This window comes from Harmonia axyridis, chromosome 5 (genome assembly GCF_914767665.1).
Source record: "Harmonia axyridis chromosome 5, icHarAxyr1.1, whole genome shotgun sequence".
NCBI classification, from domain to species: domain Eukaryota; kingdom Metazoa; phylum Arthropoda; class Insecta; order Coleoptera; family Coccinellidae; genus Harmonia; species Harmonia axyridis.
In genome coordinates, this window is record NC_059505.1 from 33046088 (window position 1) to 33062627 (window position 16540).

Genomic DNA, 16540 nt, shown 5'->3' on the forward strand with positions numbered 1-16540 from the left:
AATATTACTCTGAAGCATCTGAAGATTCTTACCGAAGGAAATATGAGGAAATCGAGGCAAATATTCCATATAGCTCCTTGATGAAATTCCTGAGATGTTACAATGCGTATATTGAAAAACCAACCCAGTAATTCCAATTGTCGCTAGGTTCGCTCATAAAATCTTTGGACAAGTAAAGACTTTGCGTAAATTTCTAATGAACTTATATTCCGAAGTTAAAATCAATAGTTACATCTAAATAAGTGATTTCCTAACAAAATGAACCAATCAATCGTGTTATTATACAAATAAAACTAAAGATGAATGGAGACTAATATGCTACCCAAAATACATTGATACTTAAGGAATCAGAGATTAGTGGTAAGGTCATGGTAAAACTAAATTACCCCGTTATTGCAGAAATCCATATCTGAATTGATGAAACGCCAATTCTGGCACTATCCATTAGTAATTGTGTGTAGAGATTGTTTTTAGTTGCATCCACATTATAAGAATAAAACGCAATTCAACAATTATTCCGTGCAATATATTCTATGAAATGTCAAAATTGAATTCCTAACCTATATTAATACCTCTTCAACACACGACAAAACTGACTATATTTGTGTTGAATGCGTTGATAATTAATAGCAATAAGTATTGTATGATTTCGAGAATCAATGAATTGAAAATATCTCAAATAACCATTTCATCCATTCATTCACAAAATGAATTCGAAGAAATTTGAAAGTGTTTACATTTCCACTAACTGCAACCAATGTACTAATGCTCTTCACTGGGGAAACAATAATTTAATATGTTATGGATCTTGCAACAGTGTCTGCATATACAACTTAGACGTGAGTAAAGATATATTTGTTGTTGATAATTATATTGATAACCGTTTCGTTTCTAGATCGGTTCAGGAGGAAAGGTAACACAAACATTAGCCCAACATAAAGGACAAGTTAATTCTGTTAAATGGCTGAAAGGTTCAGATATTCCCGATGAAAATGAACTTGTGTCAGGCAGTACTGACGAAAATGTTATTGTTTGGACATTGGATGGTGATGATGTTAAACATGAGATTTTAAAAAGCCATACTTCCAATGTCACAGTGGTTGATGGTATCTATAAGGGTGAAAATAAAATGAACGCTATTGTAGTTAGTGCATCTATGGATAGTACAATTAAAGTGTGGCTACGGAAAAATCCTTCAGAAAATTTTACTCTTATTCAAACAATAGAACTTGGTTATAACCTTTGCATTGCTCTGAGGTTATTTTCAATTAATAATCAGCTTCTACTAGCTTTCACACTAGATGACTGTTCTATAAGATTGTACATGGAAGATGAAGGGTTCAAATTTGTCTCTTCTGTAAAATTAGAAGGTCATGAAGATTGGGTCTGTGGATTAGATTTGAAGAAAGAGGGTAAAATATATCCATCAAACCTGCACAAGTAAAAAGATAAATTATTATTTCTTTCAGGAGATGATTTTCTTCTTGCATCATCAGGCCAAGATAATTATGTCAGAATCTGGCGATTTGTTCAATGTGAGAAAGATACAATTGGCCAAAGCAAACTAGCTCTAAAAACTTTGAGCTGGGATTATCAAATCAATGTAGAATCTGTTTTAATTGGACATGAAGGATGGGTTTATTCAGTCTCGTGGAACCCTGTGGAAAAATCATTACTATCAGCTTCTTGGGATAAAACAATGGTGATATGGGAATATGACAAAGACAATGATTTGTGGATGGATAATATAAGAGTTGGTGAAGTGGGGGGTAATACACTAGGATTTTACGGGGCAATGTTCGGTCCTGATGGAGACACAATGATTGGTAAGAGGATAACAGTCTTAAAGACTCACTGTCTCTCTGAAAATATCATGTTTTTTTGCAATAAATTGGCAAATATTTCTGATTAGGTTATGGCTATCATGGAGCTTTTCATGTTTGGAAAAATGATGAAATAGATTGGAATCCTGTGGTAACTGTTGGTGGTCATTTCAGTGAAGTAGTTGATTTAGCTTGGGATCCAAAGGGGGCCTACATATTTTCTGCATCCTTGGACCAAACTTGCAGAATTCATGCTCCTTGGCCTACTGAAAAAGAACCTGTAAGTGTTTGCTATAACAATAAAACTCTTGTTTAATTAAAAATTGTAGATCACTTGGCATGAAATAGCAAGACCACAAGTGCATGGGTACGATATGAATTCCATAGCAGTCTTTTCAAAGTATAAATATGCATCAGCATCTGAAGAGAAAGTCATAAGGACGTTTAGTGCACCACAAAATTTCATAGATAACTATAGAAGAATTTGTAAAATAGAGAAGGATGATGAAGAGTCAGAAAGTATGTGGAAAATATAAATGTTGGTATTGGCCTAATTTGTTAATTTGTTTAGGTGAAAATTCTGGAGGAGCTAAAGGAGCAGCTGTACCTTCTTTAGGACTGTCCAATAAAGCAGTTTATTCTGAAAATAATGATTCTCTGTCTCTTATTAAGGACACTAAAGAAATGTATCCAGAGGAATCCCATTTCACTGCTACTGAGCTTTATGGTTAGTTCATTGTTTTTATTGTTTTAATTTTTAAAATCAATATCCTTTATTGAATTTCAGAACCCCCAACAGAGGAGAACCTTCTTCAGAATACACTCTGGCCAGAAATGTGTAAGCTTTATGGACATGGATATGAAGTCTATTGTTTAGCATCCTCGTCTGATGGCAAATACTTAGCTTCTGCTTGTAAATCAACTTCTCAAGAGCATGCAGCTGTTTTATTATGGTAATTATTCACTTCTCATTTTCTCAAGGACCGTATTATGCAAGAAAATAATTTATTCACAGGGACACTACCAATTGGAAAAATATACAGAAATTAGTATCCCATAATTTAACAGTTTCGCAAATTGCGTTTTCGCCAGATTCACAGAAAATTCTCACTGTTTCGAGAGATAGAAGATGGTCATTGTTTGAGAAAAACAATCAGGAACAATTTGTCTTAGCTGCAACTACAAACAAAGCTAACGGTGTACATTCTAGAATAATTTGGTGTTGTAGTTGGACACATGATTCCAAATATTTCACTACAGGATCTAGAGATGGTAAGTTGCAGAGGGTCCCGTTATTTACTTGAATTTCATTAATATTATTTTCATAGGAAAATTGGCTGTTTGGACAAAAAATGTCAATAAAAGTCCTGAAGGTGTCCTTGGTCAATATGAGCAGGCTTCACCTCATTTATCAATACCAAAAGACTCAATTACAGCCGTCTCTGCAGCACCTTGCCTGTTAAACGGTAAATACTTGTTCGGAGTTGGTTTTGAATCTGGCGTTATCTTCTTTTATCAATGGACAATGGAAAATTCATGGCAATCTGTTTTGGAGCTGAATGGAAGGTAATACAATTCTTTGGTTTTTTATTAATTATTTCCAACAGTTTACCTTGTTATTTTCGAAAAAAAATTAACTCCAACTGAAATTATCACAGTTTTATATTTGAAATATGTAGAGTCCAAACGACTGAAAAAATCTGGTCGCCAACTGTCCAGAGCTCTCCACAGAACTATTCAAATGAAATTCGGCAACAAAATCAGTTACAATACTGCATTAACATCCTACCTCATAATGAGTTTTAAAGATAAAAATCAAAGAAACAAATTTTGAAAAATTAATTTCTTGCAATGTAACCAACTTATGATCATGAATTCAAGAATGTATGTTACCTCAAAGTCGTAGCCTTATATTCGAAGTTATGAATTTTTGAAACTCTTATTCGGATTTCGAAACAAATGATTTTCGATTATTTGGAACATTATTATTTTAAAAAAAAAATTAACTCCAACTGAAATAATCAGAGTTTTGTATTTTAAATATGTTCAGTCCAAGAAGCGACTGAAAAAATCTGGTCACCAACCGTCCAGAGCTTTTCTCAGAACTATTTGCATGAAATTCGATAACAAAATCAGTTACAATACTGCATTGATATCCTACCTCATAATGAATTTTAAAGATGAAAATCAAAGAAACAAATTTTGAAACATTTATTTCTTGCAATGTTAACAACAAATGATCAATTTATATTTGCATATATTTTTGCATATGTTGTGATATTCAGCGTTGAGATAGGAAGTAATAATCCATAGTGTAAAATTTTCAGTGTTTTATTAATTTTTTTTCAGCTTGGCCCATCATTTAACTGTAAGAAGAATTCAATTTCGGCAAATTTTGGGAGAGGCAGGCAAAAAAGAGTTAAATGAAAATATTTTACAAGTTGCAACATGTAGTACAGATACTTCACTCAAGGTTTTTAATCTGTTTTTAGACAAGTTATAATGATAAGAATAAAGAATTAATATTATTTTTTAAATTTATGTTTTCTTCATACCTTTGGTTATTTCAGGTCTTAGAATATTTCATTCTCACGATAAGTAAATAGTCTCAAGACACAAATGCACTTTAAAACCATAAGAATCTTGCTTTCTTCAGAACTTGAAAACTGTTTATACAGGGTGGCCATTTGAAAACGAAACAGACGAGATTACAGACGAAATAAAGTTTTTCGATAGAAATGCTCGGACTGGTCGATTTCTGTTTTGAGGGGACAACTTAAGATGTAGGTTACGGACGCATAGCGCTTCAAACCTTGCTACTACAACCTTCACCCCCAAATTTTGAATAGGGAAGATGGGGTGAGTGATACCTCATTTGAAAGGTATTTTTATACTGATTTCAGCACAGTAATTGTTTTTTCATTTTATGCATTAGTTCTCGAAATATTCTTAACTAAGTATTTGAAAATGAAGTGGTGTTTTCATGGCACTTGTAGTGTTTTGTGAAAAATCGACATTTTGAGCTTCAAAACAACCATGACTGTGGCTTCCTTCCTAACTAACTAACGCATGAATATTTCGAGAACTAATGCATAAAATGAAAAAACAATTACTGTGCTGAAATCAGTATAAAAATACCTTTAAATTGAGGTATCACTCACCCCATCTTCCCTATTCAAAAATTGGGGGTGGGGGTTGTAGCAGCAAGGGTTGAAGCGCTATGCGTCCGTAACCTACATCTTAAGTTGTCCCCCTCGAAACAGAAATCGACCTGTCCGAGCATTTCTATCGAAAAACTTTATTTCGTCTGTAATCTCGTCTGTTTCGTTTTCAAATGGCCACCCTGTATAATAAAGATAAAAACAGGTGAGGTTAATTCCAGAAATATGAAAAAACATCGCCTCAGATAGATTTATTAACTACGTCTAATTGAAATACAATATTATCAATTATTCATAAGAAAATACAATAGGTAGGTACTTGTAATACAAAATAGAATATAATATCTTTATGACTAGTATAATGGCTAAATCAACACAATTACAGTATGACAATAATTGATATTAAAAATATTTCCCTTGTGGAAAAAAAATAGCACCAATATATACAAACTTCGATGTGCAAATGGACAACTGAAACTTTTGTAGCAGCAATAAAATCTCCGATTTGCTTGGCCCGTAACATAGTGACCTTTGTAGAAAAAATAGTTTTGAATATACGAGCTCCATCTAAAATGCCAAAAATACATATGTACAATGTTTGCCGAATGTATGAATGAATTAGGCAGAGAACTTATTGGATAAACCTAATAGACTGGTGGACTAATGAGCCATAGCATGAAGCAATCTATTTTTCAATTGCAAAAATATAAAGTATTAGTACATATGTGAAGAATAATTTGGCACTATTGACATTATTCTTGAATTCTAATAGTGATTTAATTTTCTTTACTTTTCCCTGAGAGTCAAACCGTACTATTTAGATTTGGCACTACTCAGTAAATTTTCGGTGGCATTAAGAAATAAACAGGACTAGTTCACTTCAACTTTTTTTTAATCTATTCCTATCACTATATTCTAACACTATTTTTATAATTCCACAAAGTTCGATTTTGTTTAAAAGATAAATGCTGTTGATATGCAACCAAAAATCACGTTTTTCCTATACTGTCAAAATTTTTATTTAAAATAAACCTGTTTTTGTAAGAATCTAATCATTATGTTTTTCCGATAGCACTCAATATGTTCTTATTTGGTTACCAGGAACAATATGTATAGAACTAAGTGCATACAGGCAAACAAAATGATTACACTGATATTCTAAAAAATGCCTATATGTTCTTAACGGAGCCAAATAAAATAAAATTGCATCTTAAGAAAGTTTCCTCAGGCTCCAATAACTTTATGTGTAAATGCCCTGTATGTAATTGTGAAATTAATCCTTTTATAGAAACCCCAAAAATATAAAAGCTATATAAGAACAAATGTTCTCTCCATCATTCATACTATATTCTTGGCTCTGCTTCTATTATTAAATCAACTATTTGAACACCAATTCTATTCTATATATAGTGATAATGATCATTGATAATTATTGTTGTTTAACTTGTGTTCATTAAATCAAGACAATAAAATAAATGAATATACACCTCTTCAAAAAAACAATAAAAAGAGTGCAGTTAATAAAAAATTGAGGTTATATCTCACTTGATAGGTTGTCTGAAACTTAGATTATTTACACCAAGATAGAGCATAGTGAGAGAGAAAACGTGGCCGAAATAAGATAGCAATATGTTTATTATTTTCGTCAAAATCAAAACACATTCCCGCAGCTCCCTATTGGTGGCTTTCTACCACGTGACCTGGACGTGCGAATGAATTTCATTATGGCCGCCTTCTTTGACAGCTGATGCTTAGGTGCAACAAGTTCAAACTCATCGTTTTGAGTTAACCAAGTGATTTTTGTAGTGAAAACGAGGTTGGACAATAATTATTTGCTGTATTAAGCTGAAAAATGGTTAATTCCTGTGTGATATGTAAAAAAAGCACCAGTAAAGACTGCGGGCGATCCATACATCGGTAAGTAAACACAACAAATAATAATTTACCATAGGCGTAGCTAGGAATACCTAGCTCTCAATATAAGCATATTGTAAACTTATTTTAAAATTTGATTTGGATAATATGAACATCTAAATATAATATTTCTAATTTCAGTTCCAGTAGCACATCTCCAGATGAAAGGCCTGTGACTCCAGAACCATTAGATACTAATAAGCTAGGTAGTGTCAGGGAATCCTCAAAACTGAGTAATTCTGAACTATCCAGAACTTTAACAGCTAGTGATTTGTCTGCTACACTGACTACTTCAGATTTATCTGCTACATTGACTGCTTCAGATTTATCTGATACATTAACCGCTTCAGATTTATCTGCTTTTTTGACCGATACAGAATCCTCTGGTGCTTTGACAGTTTCAGAATTGTCCGGTACTATGACAGCTTCAGAATCGTCAAGCAACTTGGTATCCTCGGAAGTATTAACAGTAGCACATCCAACTACGTAAGTTTTACTTAATTTTATATTTATAATATTGCAAAATATATTCTGGTTCATTATATAAAACCTTCTTATTTCAGTTCTGAAGCTAAAAGTTCTGTACCAAGACCAAGAAAAAGAAAATGTTTTGTTGGTGATGTAAGGGATGAAGATTTCAGGACACCAAAACAAGGAAAATTTGCCTTCTCCCTTGCTAAACGAAAAATTGCAGAACAGAAAAAGAAACTGAAAGCATTGAGGATGAAGAACAGAAGACTGCAACAGAAAATTTCAGATATTTCAGGACTACTGAATAATTTGAGGGAAATGAACCTTATATCCGATAATGCTCAAGATTATATAGAGGTAAGTAAGATTCAGCTTTGCATATATTTGTGGAATGTAATTATTTTCAATATTTCAGGCATCGTTACCAGGTCCTAGTAGAGATATGGTAAATAGACTCATAAGGGGATCAAAAAATCAGAAATTTACACCTTCTCTACGAGCATTTGCCCTATCATTACATTTTTACTCGCCTAGGGCCTATAATTATGTTAGGGAAAAATTCAATAATTCACTTCCACACCCAAAGACTATTTCTAAGTGGTATCAGACCATCGATGGAACTCCTGGCTTCACAACTGAAGCCCTCAGTGCATTGAAGAACAAAGTGCAGCAGTCTGCGGGAGAACAAATTTATTGCAATCTGGTGATTGACGAGATGGCCATTAGAAAAAAAATCGAATTTATTGCTGGTAAATTTTATGGATCAATAAGTTTTGGAGAAAAACCTGAAGTGGATACTTTACCAGAAGCTAAGGAAGCACTTGTGTTTTTAGTTACCTGCATCAATGGTCACTGGAAAATTCCAGTAGGCTATTTTTTGATAGATGGATTATCAAGCAGAGAAAGAGCCAATTTGGTAATTAACTGTCTGGAGTTTTTGAATGAAGTAAATTTGAGAATAACTTCTGTTACTTTTGATGGAGCAGCTTCGAATTTGAATATGGCGAGTCATTTGGGTGCTGATTTTTCGAATCCTCAATCATTGAAGACTCACTTTGAACATCCAGTCACCAAAGAGAAGGTATTAATTTTTCTTGACCCTTGTCACATGCTCAAACTCTTGAGGAATTGTTTAGGAGACAGTAAGATTTTGAAAACAAAAAATGATAAATTAATCAAATGGACCTATCTTGAAGAACTTGTGAATCTCCAAGACACAGAAGGATTGAATGCAGCAACGAAGATAAGAAAACGTCATTTACATTTTGTGAAAGAAAAAATGAGAGTGAAGATTGCTGCGCAGACATTCAGCAGGAGTGTGTCGGATGCTCTTAAATTCCTTGAGTTTGATTTGAAATTGACAAATTTTAAAGGTGCTGAAGAGACTGCAAATTTCTGTCTCTTAGTTAATGATTTATTTGACATCTTGAACTCAAGAAATAAATTCTCTCCATATACATATAAGAGGGCATTATCTTTTGAAAACATTGATTTATACGTGGAAAGGTTTTCTGAAGCAAAAGAATACTTCATGGAACTGACTTTGAATGGAACACCAGTATTATCTTCAAGAAGGAAAACAGGGTTTCTAGGGTTTTTAATATGTATGGAGAGTCTTGAGGAAATATTTAGAATGTATGTGGTGTCAAAAAAATTAGACTTTTTATTGACCTATAAGTTCTCTCAAGACCATCTGGAGGTATTTTTTGGTGCTATCAGGAGTCTGAATGGATACAACAACAATCCCACAGCCAGACAATTTCAGTCAGCATATAAAAAGTTGTTGATAGCAAGGGAAGTGAGAGGTGCTGATTCTGGAAATGTTGTTAATTTGGACAATACATCAATTCTTCATGTTTCGTCATATAAAAAAATAACAATAAATGATCATAAGGAGGACTTGGAGGAGACTGAAGAGTATAAAAATTTGTGTGCAGCGTTAAATGATCATGATTACTTTGGTTCTTCAGGATGGCAATTATCTTCATATATACAGGATGTTTTAATTTATATAGCAGGATTCGTTGTCAAGTCATTGAAAAAATGTATCACTTGCTCAAAATGTCTTGATATGTTGGAGACTTGTGAAACATATTCATTTCTACAGAAAAGAAAAACGTATGGCAATTTATTCAAGGCATCCAAATTTGTCATTAAGATATGCACACAAGCAGAAAAAACAATAAGATATATGATTTCTAACAACCCTAATATTTTGAGTACAAAGTCTGAAAATTTAATCAATAAGTTGATTCATAATTGTATTGTCTGTTTACCAGATGATGTTTTGAATGCATTTGGCAATCATGTATTTGATGAAGGGTTTCTAGAAAGTCATGAATTGCCTTTGATAAAACTGATATTGAAAAGATATTTCACTATAAGAATTCACCACGAGACAAGAAAAATGAGCGATCAAGTGGTGAATCGAGTAAGAAGCATGCTCACACATCTGATTTTGTATCAGAATCAATAAGTTTTTTTTTTATCTTTACAATTGTTAGTTTTAAGTTTTAGGGTGATCAGGGTGTATAAAACACTCTTTTTTGATTGTGTACTTTTCGATCCTGTTTGGATTCAATTACCAAGGACTATAGCAGTAGTAGATATGGATTCTTAGTTATTTTATTATAAACATTTCTGAAGAATCGATTATCAGTATATTTTAGTTACCTATCGTATTTCTTCAAATCATTATTGTAAAAATCATTTATTTTATGTTACATGTTATTTTTTATGGAAGTTATTAATACATCCTTGCTTGATAATCAATCCTGATTATGCAGGCTTTCAAGTTTCAATTGCTATTCCACTATAAATACTGATTCTCCGTCCATTCCATTGCAAAACTCACAAAATTCCAATCATCTATCTTATATAGTGGAACAAAACTATACATTCATAATATCATTTGCTCTCAAAGGTGCAGGTAATGGATGGACAAGGTTTCAGTAAGTAAGTAAGGCCTATTACAGCATTAATGAGAACTGATATGATTATACTTCACACTTGATGTAAAACTGACCTATCTAATACATTTTCATGTCGAACTGGATCAATAAATTTATTGTTATTTTTGTTATTCAATTTAACATAGTATTCAGGTGTAATACCCTTAAATTTCAAACCTTTGCAGTCAAATGAGCTCCATTTGTAATAACATGGTGGTCCCCAATAAAAATCTGGACTCACCTCAGAACAAGATATCAAGCTGTGTTAAAATCCAAATTTAGATACAGCATCATCTTGTATGGTAATAACCTACCATGCAGCCTTATTGAAAAGTGACCTGAATAGATGTATTCGATATAATAGGATTGTTAATAAAATCATTGATAATGATATAACATTCAATTGTATAGGTATTTGTAATTATTAAAACCAGAACAACAATATTTGAATATCATATTTGCTATTTCAAATCTCTTTTCATATTGAATATTTTTTCGAATCGAAAATATGCCTGCACTATAAAAATTCTGCGTATAACAATGATTTAGAATAAGATGAAAACATCGGGAAGGTTAACAAAATTCATAAAAATAATGACATTAATTATGCATCCAATGAAATAATAATTAAAGATTCGATAACCTTTGAAGGATTTATTTCTATTCTTAACAAATTTTTAGATCCACGCCACTGACTTCTATTTACGACAACACACTTTGTTTGTAAACAAACAGTGTTTATTATGGGAACAAAACATTCAGTTCATCTAGTAAGGGATTGCTCCATCTTGTTGTAAATAATCTAAGGTCTGAAATAATAATAATTATAATTGACCATATTCACCGTCGCCATATTGTTATGCGACAATACCAACTACCCAGTGTTCCCAACGAAGAAATATTGAGTTTACTAGAAAAATTCCACAATATAAAGTTTATAAGTGAAGTTTATGTGTACCTTTTCTGGCTGCTACGCCAGATAGGCTTGTTTGGGACAACATTGTGCAAAAATTTCACCTTTTGGAAATAAAAAGATTAGTGAAAGGTGGTTTTCTGAACAAATTAATTGTGGCCGAGTGTATAAATGAATGCTTCGCTCCATTTTTGGAAATAGTCAGTGGAAGAATAGTCTTTATGGCTGATAGTATTTTTGATATTAGCGGTATTTTTGTAGTAAACTCAATATTTCTCCGTTGGGAACACTGGGTAGTTGGTATTGTCGCATAACAATATGGCGACGGTGAATATGGTCAATTTCATTTGAAGAAGCAACTACTATTTCGTACTTATTCTATGGCAATATACAAGACAAAAAGCTGTGTAAAAATGTTGCTTCATTATGGTCATTTTGATATCACTATGCATTTTCCAATCATTAAGTTGTGCTACATTTGATGACGTATCATCTGAACCATTTATAAAAATATTAAAATTGATTTCAAACTTGTGCCAAAAAGTGTTGAAAATATGTATTTTTCTATTAATTTCTACTTTTTTGAATCTTCATCGTTCAATCATTTCATGAACATTGGGGACACTAACAAAATCTCAAAAATATCTGCCATTATTATTAATTGCTTATAATCTCAATATATTTCGTACTAAATTTCGACTGTAAAGTGGACTGAATCATAGTTTTCCATTTTATCATCATTAAAATCCTGAATTAAATTGAGTATTCAGATTGATTAATTTCATAAAGCTGCTTTATATTAACCAAAACATACACGACGGCCCCTGAAAGCTTGACATGAATATTTTTGGTGTTGACAACATATACATATAGAACTACAATCAACCTCTTTTTTATATTTATGATATCATCACCAAAAATTCCTTTCCTTTAACAAATAATATATAATCATGGTCTTAAATTCATTCTGTTTGTTTTCAGTTGTAAACAAATTCCCAAATGCTAAAAGTGAAAATTTCAGTTTTTGAATGATAGTTTCAATAACAGATTTGTCAATTCCAAAAGAAATAGAATTTTCAAAACCTGAAATTTCAAAGAATGAATTAATTGTTCATAAATTAATATGACAGTATCTAATATTTACATCACTTAAAGTAAAATTGTGCTATGAATTCCATATTAAAACTAAAATTAATAAATTCGGAATATAAAAAAATTCAACATCTAAAAATTACAGTTTTTAAATTAAGAGAAAATTAATTTTAAAATCAGATAAAAATGTTAATATACACTATTTCGTAAGCCCCTTCAATCTAACCAGTCTCTTCATGAATTTTCTACATTAGCCAATTTAGCGTCTGTTTGCATTTTTGGAATAGAATAATTTTCTGGACTTAAAATATTCCCAAAATTATCTCTTTTGGTGTCAGAGTCAAGAAGGCCAGAACTATTACTGGAAGTACCACTACATTTGGGAGGAATAGGAGGAGGATTAGGTTTCGCACAGTCTTTTGGCGGACTTTGAACAATATTCATCTCCTGCTGATGTGCCCTCAAATCGAATTCCTCATAAGTGCTATTATTGAAATTATTTAAATGAGCATGTTCAGATATACTTATCCCTGAATCTCTCAAATCGTGGGAATCATCAGTTTGAGCTGTCAATAAGCAATTTGAAGACGAATTTGAGACTGGTTCTTGCGAGCTCTCATCTAACGTCATATAGTCCATACTACACATTGATGGCGTGGACTTTTTAGATCCCCTTTTAGGTACATGAGGTGGAGTATCACTGGAGAAGCTATTCACGCGTTTGTCAGGAGCTGAAAACAAATCCTTTAGCAAAAACTAAGAATCTAAGTACTAGAGATGAGCGATATTTCACGAACTGTGATTTAATCACTGATATCAGACCGTCACAGGTAGTCACGGTTCCGAAAAACGAATACAGAGCGTGATGGGATCACTGTTTGAACATTTCACAGATATTGGCATATCAACGTCCGTGCAATCGTAAATTATGAAGCCAGCCTGCCAGCCTGATGTTTTTATTGCTTCGGAACCTTTGTCGGCACTTATTGATGCACTCTAGCAACATAAGTTCCGTGCGAACGATTGTTTTCGAAAGCCGGACAAATATAAACAGAACGTCGAAGCAGGCTAACTAATAAAAAAACTCAAATAATTCTCTTCCTCAATTGTAATATGTCGTTGGTGGAGAATGAATAGGAATAATTGTATTTTTCTCTCGAAAAATTTATCAAATATAGTTAGGAAATTCGATTATTTAGGGACTGTTTTAACTACCCATTTCTGAGTTTTTTGTTGTGAAATTTTTAATTTTTGTCTTATTTTTTTGTTACAGTATTAGCCCCTCAACTATTTTGATATATACAATTATAAAATGAGTGTATTTTGTTTGGAGGTTGATTACTCATCATTATTATTAAATAAATAAATAAACGCCTGAATATATGCATATGGCTTATTATTTATTATTCGATGTCCTAAAAATCATACCTTTTCATTTAGAGATTTCACAATTCTTTGATTAGCTCAGAAATTAATAGAAAATATCAAATATATTTAGGAAATTCAATTATTCAATAACTGGTTTTACTATATTTTTGTACATTTCTGATTGTTACTTTTTCTGTTTTTCTCTTATTTTATTTGATGCAGTATCAGCCACTTAATATTATCAATATATATTCACATGTGAATTATTTTATGTGTAGGTATTATTTATTTTTCGATGTCCAAAATTATTCATATCCATATTCCACAAATCTGTTACCTCTAAAGAATTAACAGAAAGACAAAAGAGCTAAGGTCTGGGTGATTCATACAAATAATAATAACAAGCACGGTCCGTGCTTAGCGTTGTGAAACGTGAACGTTCCTGTTCCTTTATGATATCAGTGAAATTAAAGCGTGACGTGATCACTGTTTAGGTATCGGATTCGGTTAGCGGCACTGGGAGTGGGATGACCCCACTCCCAGTGCTGCACGGAACGGAGAACGGGCGCTAACCGAATACGATACCTAAACAGTGATCACGTCACGCTTTAATTTCACTGATATCATAAAGGAACAGGAACGTTTCACAACGTGATCTTGAAATCACGGTATCGCTCATCTCTACTAAGTACCCTAACATTACTACGTCAAAACCTATACTATAATTCTATGTTTTCATCACATGTTATGTAGATAGTGCATAGAGAGAGAGAGAGAGATAGAAATCGACAGCAACATAGGAGTGAGAAATATCAGCTACCTGGAGCCACAACATAGTTTTTATTGGTTCTACATAAAATCATTACTATTTTGGGTATGTTCCATATATTGCCGAGCGGTTACTAGTGGTTTTCAATGTTTGAGGTAACCTGCTTCGTATTTACGGACCACTTGACACTTGTCAATGGTCAACTAAATTTCTCATTGACAGAATTTTGGAGGTTATAAATGGTTGATCTCGTTTAATTTGTGAATAACTGATAGTTCTTAATGGCTCTGAAGGGTATTTGTTTCATAATTGAAATAATACAGTTTTTAAGTGTTAGATGTCTTGGAAAATATTCATAAACAATAATCTGAAAATTAAAATGACAAACTGCCAACCGGAGTGGGCGTGGTTACCTAATCTAACCAGAATAAAGGTACGGTTTCTCTGGTGACAGATAACTTACCAGAGTTTGGGGAAATAGTCACCGGTTTTTGATGAATTTGACATATACGGACCACCAACTTACTAACCATAGTAGCCAAGGTGATAAATGGACCATACCCTCTATAATTAGTTGAAATTCAAACTTTTGTATTCTTTTATGAGCTGTCTTGTGACTAGGGTCTCAACCTTTTTCTCTTTAATATTGGAGTCAATGCTATACTATGCACGATCGCCCAAGATATTATTAGATCATTGCAAGTCACTTTGAAAACAAAAGAAACAATCGTCCAGAAAAATAATGGTGTGAAAGTTCATGTGAAATTACATGAATAAAATTAAACTCCTGACTTCACGTCAGTGCTTGTTTCATTTACTTACTATGAGATCTAGGAGGCAAAGGTGGTGCTTCTTCCGTTCCAGAATCTGACCACGAATTCCTTAATGGTGAAATACCGTCTGTAGGTGTCATAGAACTATGTCTCAACAGTCTTGGAGATGGTGGTTTGGTCAGGGACCTTTCCCTCGAATGTGTAGGTTTTGGTGGTAGTGGAATATCACATAAATCAGATTCCCTTTTAAAATATGAGGTATTAGTATTCTGTTAGTCACTTAAAAATGGAATGATGCCTTACCTGCTTTTGAAGGAAGGCAAACTGGAACTGTTATACTCAAAAGGTCCCCTAGTTGGTGTATGTACTTCGCAGAATAAGTTACTGAAACCTTGAGACTTTGGTCTATTCTCTCGTTGTGGAATGGGTGGCGCGCCAATTGCGCTTGGTAATGAAAGACCTAAAGCTTCTCTACTGGGCATAACTTTATCGTTCTCCTATAATTGATAAATTGCAATAATACGCACATCTCAAAACAATTCGCATTTGAAAATGCAACGAAAACTCACCACTGGTTTCGTATATATCACATCTGGTTCACTGTAATCTCCCAAGTAGCCATATGGTACATGAGAACCATTTTCTGAATACCTTTTCTCAAGAGGTACTGGTGGCAGTGGTGTACTGTAATAACTTATTTAGTTCAAGTTCAAACTGCAAAAAAATTAAACTCACTTGACAATACTATCGGATTTCTGTCGTTTAGGTCTGCAAATCGGTCCCAAGCTCTCCCTCAACTGAGCGAATCTCTCCAATAACCTCTGGTGTAAAGGTTGAACACCGGCTGAAGCCAACTTTCCATGAAGGTCCAATCCTTCTTCCATCACTTGTGTGGCATCTAATATCAAATTCTTCAAAGTGAATACATATGTCATGTGCTCTGGATATAGTTTCTGGAATTCTTGGGTGAAAAACGCTTGTTGGTATTTGCTGATGCCTCCCTGCACGTTTGCGTCAATAATACCCTGCAACCGCATGGTGAAAGGATTCAAATTTCTCTTTGGTTCTTTGGAGTAAAGGATTATCAGTTGCCTCAATTCTTTCTCTACATTCTGCATCGTTTCGCATGCGAATTTAACTGGAGGAATTTCTTCAGTATGCCTATTTATAACTTCAAACCATCTTAGTATTCCAGGCAGGGGGTGGTCTATTTCTATCGTCATCCTTTCTATCCATAAACTCTGAAACCATTCAACAAAAAATTAAAATATTACATTCACTTTATGAATCTGAACAAAGAAGGAA

The 16540-nt window shown here is 33.1% G+C and overlaps 2 protein-coding genes across 2 annotated transcripts in view; one reads left to right on the plus strand and one right to left on the minus strand.

The window, feature by feature from the left end:
• The first annotated feature begins 541 nt into the window (after positions 1-541).
• On the plus strand, positions 542-4360 carry LOC123680408 (probable elongator complex protein 2). Its single transcript, XM_045618297.1, has 10 exons — positions 542-839; positions 896-1412; positions 1470-1826; positions 1913-2103; positions 2153-2342; positions 2395-2550; positions 2611-2776; positions 2839-3095; positions 3152-3389; positions 4173-4360. The coding sequence occupies exons 1-10, from the start codon at positions 708-710 to the stop codon at positions 4324-4326; spliced, it is 2358 nt and encodes a 785-aa protein (XP_045474253.1). The 5' UTR covers positions 542-707; the 3' UTR covers positions 4327-4360.
• Positions 4361-11677: 7317 nt separating this feature from the next.
• Positions 11678-16540, minus strand: part of LOC123681280 (dedicator of cytokinesis protein 3) — an 82238-nt gene continuing 77375 nt past the window's right edge. The window contains exons 22-26 of the mRNA XM_045619593.1: positions 15971-16476; positions 15805-15919; positions 15539-15732; positions 15285-15478; positions 11678-13056 (exon numbers count right to left, since the gene is read on the minus strand). Coding sequence (XP_045475549.1) covers positions 12560-13056; positions 15285-15478; positions 15539-15732; positions 15805-15919; positions 15971-16476 — 1506 coding nt within the window. The 3' untranslated portion in view covers positions 11678-12559. The remainder of the gene's footprint in view (positions 13057-15284; positions 15479-15538; positions 15733-15804; positions 15920-15970; positions 16477-16540) is intronic.

What these genes read in the sequence shown, in the direction of transcription:
- LOC123680408 (XM_045618297.1), top strand. Translation starts at nt 708, where the DNA reads ATGAATTCGAAGAAATTTGAAAGTGTTTACATTTCCACTAACTGCAAC. An exon ending in TGATGGAGACACAATGATTG is followed by an intron (nt 1,827 to 1,912) that starts GTAAGAGGATAA and finishes ATTTCTGATTAG; the next exon opens with GTTATGGCTATCATGGAGCT. An exon ending in CATGCAGCTGTTTTATTATG is followed by an intron (nt 2,777 to 2,838) that starts GTAATTATTCAC and finishes ATTTATTCACAG; the next exon opens with GGACACTACCAATTGGAAAA.